The 4,266-nt window shown below is 46.1% G+C and overlaps 1 protein-coding gene across 1 annotated transcript in view; it reads right to left on the reverse strand.

Moving 5' to 3' along the window:
- SLC19A2 (solute carrier family 19 (thiamine transporter), member 2) overlaps nt 1–4,262 on the reverse strand; it is a gene marked incomplete at its 5' end in the record, with an annotated part of 8,735 nt that extends 4,473 nt beyond the window's left edge. The window contains 2 exons of the mRNA XM_009865122.1: nt 407–629; nt 3,714–4,262. Coding sequence (XP_009863424.1) covers nt 407–629; nt 3,714–4,262 — 772 coding nt within the window. The remainder of the gene's footprint in view (nt 1–406; nt 630–3,713) is intronic.
- Between the last annotated feature and the right edge of the window lie 4 nt (nt 4,263–4,266).

A 4,266-nucleotide genomic window follows, 5' to 3' on the forward strand; every position in this document is an offset into this window, starting at 1 on the left:
CTACCCGGCCAGAGGAGGAGAAAAAAAAAAAAAAGGCAATAAATCCTTAAGACCCTTAGTCTGACTTCGAGTGGTTAAAACAAGCATAATCCTACTGCCATAGCGACAGCCAAGAACATACAGTCAGCCACATGCCGGGAGACTTCTGCCAAGTATTTCAGAATGAAGACTGACTTAGGAGACTCCTTTAAATACCTGCATACCGGATTACAAGAATTAGGGCTGTGTTAAGCAACTAACTCAACACTGAACACCATACCCATGCACATCAGGGAAGGCTCATCCCAAATGCTGGGGCTGCCTCTCCTGCGTGGTTAGGGGAACACAGGACACTTCCAAACCATGCTCTGGCGACCCTGAGGGACACCAGACATTTCTCATAGCAGGAGCTACACCAGAAGCTTACCTAGCAGCGTTGAGGCTGCTTCCACAGCACCATTGTAGATCTCTGTGCTATGAGAAGGCAGCACCATCTCCCACAAGCCCTGAGCATAATTGATGACCTGGAAGTAGCCGCAGGTGGACAGTGCCCACCACACGGACCAGCAGAGCATGGTCCGGGAGGAGTAGCACTGCAGGAAGTCCTGCCAGAGATCTTTAAGCACTTGTACGATGTCTACTTTCTGCTCCTGCACAGAGATTGGAGAAGGGAGAGAAATATTAGTTTTTGCCTATAAACACTTCACACTGCTCCACAAAATTACCCCTTCCAAGAGGTCTAATCACCGGTGAGTGACAGTGCCACTCTTGGACACAAACCTCCACAGAGTAATGGATAAAAATTTTCTCCATCCCAAAGTCTCAGCAACTTATCTCTGTCTCAACCAGGGCCATCTCCTTGCATGCAGAGGGAGGGTTCAGTTCCAAGCATCCCTCAATCTCTGGTTCTCTAAAGCAGAGAGCAGTAACTGCTCGATGTTAAAATTACAACATGAGCAACTGAAGTGTACCAGAGAGAAATGACCCAGGAGAACAGGACATGATACCCACTTTGATGAGATCAGAAAAGCCAAAAATATTAGTGACACTTTAAAGTCCTGATCCAAGTTCAACTACATTTGGTAGTGCAGAGAACGTGAAAGCCAGCAGATTAGTATATTTCCCCATAAATAAGTCAATTTTCTTTAGTACTTGCATTCGGGGATTATAAATATTCAAAGAAGCAATCTCACTACATCACACTCTAGCCTGTTAATGTTCACCAATGCTCTGAGGAGGTGAAAGGTTGCCTAGGGATCTGAAGAGAAACAGAAGGTATTTCCACCAAACACTGCTATCACAACCAGCAGCTCCTGTATATACAAGTGCTCTGCAAATGGCATGAGATAAAAATGAAGCTTTCCCCTCCAAATCTTTCTAGAAAGAGCACAAAAGTGGGCAGATGCATTAAGTTAAAATTTTAAAAAAAATGAAAATAGATTAGTTTGAGCAACAGAGGATGACAACAAACAAAAATCGCTTTTTACATACAGGCAATTACAGTCCTGTTCCTAACCACTTTGTGCCAACAGCAACAGAAGAAACAAACTTGTCTCTACATTGTAGACAGAGCTGCTGATGGTGTTTGTGCCATGCACACACCTACAGAGTCTGTGCAGACAGGCAAGACTCTTCTTGCGTAAGTCAGAGCAGCGGTTACTTCAAGAGAGGCTGGGCAGAGCTCCTAAGGCCCACCCAGTGTCTCTAGCCCTCAAGAGCTTGGATTCCCTGTAGGGGAAAGCACAGTCACAGGACTGAGCTATTGCACATGATGCTGTTGCACATCTAGTTTCAGAGCAGGTTCCGGACAGCAGCAGCAACTTTGGACTCTTGGCGGTAAGCCCTTTCCCTCGGGGAATTGCGTAGTGCGTGCCTGGAAAAAAACTATTCTCCACGAGCAATAAAACTCACTTCAGGGTGTTTCTACTAAAACCATAGCCTAACTGTTCCATTTTTGACACCCCTCAAAGCGTCACTGATTTTCAAGCATCTTTACTTATCATCACACAGCCCCAAAGGCAGAACACTTGCTCCACATGTGGACACCATCCTGCCAAAGTCCAACAGACAACTTGGGAAGAGGTCAGCTTGTGGCAACACGATTTCAGCAATGTAACTCCCACACAGAAGGTTTCATGCAAAGCTCAAGCTTAAGCACAGGAAAACTAGGGAAGGGAACTGTCCCCTACACTGCGAAAAATGATTTGGCACATTCAACCCAAGCATGTGCCTGATAAGCCAAAAAAGTCCACCCACCACCTGGCAGTGGTACAGCTACCTGTGCAGTCATTTACTTACATTCCTTAAATACGGTTGCCATTACCTTAATAATAAGAACTATCAGCACACGCCAACGCTTCTCCACTTTGGCTGTGAGAACCTGGTATAACTGAACTCTGGCAAGTTATGCAAGTGTAGTTGCTCCTTTGTCGAATTTTCACCATTAGTTTGGAACCACCCTTGCTCTCACAGCATGGGAGTAAGATAAACAAAAGGGATGACTAAGTTATATTAATACCTTGGTCATTATTGGCTGAGAATTTGTCTTGTTTAACACATACCCTCCAGCATACAAACATAACATGGTTAGAAGTACTTTTGCTCACATGAGGTCGTGCTGCATGGGCAGGATTAGGTCCTTGGAATGTTAATACCTTTAACTCCCAGCTGTAGCTGCAAGAAGCTGAAAGAGGCCCCAGATGCTGCCTCCCCTGACCCAGCAAAACAGAGCTTACATGATAAGTGAAATACCCACTTGCTGACTAAACAAACAGCTGTACTAACCTTCTGGCTTGTTCTCAGAAAGAGTACAATCTCCTCCTGACCGAGGAGCATGACCAACCTCTCCCCAGGGCCTCAAATCCCCCTGCTGCGACAGGTTCTGCGTAGCTGTGCATCACCTGGAGCAGTGTGGCAAAGACCTGCCCAGCAGGCAGCTGCTCACACACCTTGGGCCTCAAAAGCAAAGGTTCCTTGCTCATCACCTCACAGGACCCAGCATGTCCCACCACCAAACACAGACACCTGTATGCTTCTTTCCATACAAGTGACTTTGTTAGAGATAATGTAGCCCACAAAAGCCATAAGTCAGGGCACCATGTTGGTGCCCTTGCAGGCTGCATTAAGCTGTTACTATACAGGTGTTTCCTGTAATTTATCCATGTTCTATCCAAGTGTAACTAACCAATGCCAGCCTGTAAGTGCTCTCAAGAACTACCGCAGCTTCCTTCCTGGCCTGTTTTCCTTCAAGGACCTCAAGATAAAACCCAGTTACTACACAGCTTATTACTGCATAACTTGCACAACAGTTGAAGTAACAAGTGTTTTGAGAATGCAAGTGCAGGAAGAATTGCCTCTTTTCTGCAAGTCACAGGGTGCATCCATAAGCCCACACAAAATATAGACATATACACAACACCCCATGCTTTGTAGAATTGAAAGTCAATTCTATGTTCAAAGAATTTAATCACAGCCCTGTAAGGCCTGCAGAATCACTTCAGAGAAACTAAGGAGCAGCTTACCATGTTCAATCAGCAAAAAGGAAGCCAGGAATAAATTTTCCCGTGTCATGAACATAGAAGCACGATAAGCAAAGAGACACTTTTCATTGTTGGATATTACATCTCTACTTCTACAAATATATATGCACATGTGAATGCATACATATGTACACATGCCTGACAGACACATCAATATTGCATCTTCTGCTTATGTAAACCCAGGGCACAACTCACCCGTTTCTCCGCTGAATGACTCTCCCCATTTAAAGGAACTTTTGTTTCATCCTCCCAGCCAGGTACCCTCTGCACACTGGAATGATCTTGGACAGCTGACCCATTTTTACAGTCCATGACCTTCATTTCCCAGCTGAGCTGCTGACTTGAGACGTGGTGAAAGAAAAGGCTTTTTTGTGGCATCGGCAGGAACCATGCTGTGCCAAAGGCAACCGATATGCTGGTTAGGGAGATAACGTTCAAGCTGAAGAGGGACCATCCTGCCACCGACACTAGGACCTGCCCAGACACAGAGCCCACCGTGTAGCCCACTAGGGTGGCACTCCGGCAGTAACTGGTGACCTTCTGGTACAGGTTGATATCGACAATGCTGTAGATGTAGGAGTAATAGGCAATATCAGCAGCTGTCCCCATCCCGTAGAAGAACTCGAGGAACTGGATAGCCCGCAGCCCCTCGGCATACAGCAGCATGAACCAGGTAATAATGAGGCTCAGGCCCTGCAGCAGGACCACGGGCTTGTACCGCAAGTAGTCTGTGGCCAGGAAGACCGGG

Source organism: Apaloderma vittatum, unplaced genomic scaffold (genome assembly GCF_000703405.1).
Source record: "Apaloderma vittatum isolate BGI_N311 unplaced genomic scaffold, ASM70340v1 scaffold32232, whole genome shotgun sequence".
Classification (NCBI taxonomy): Eukaryota; Metazoa; Chordata; class Aves; order Trogoniformes; family Trogonidae; genus Apaloderma; species Apaloderma vittatum.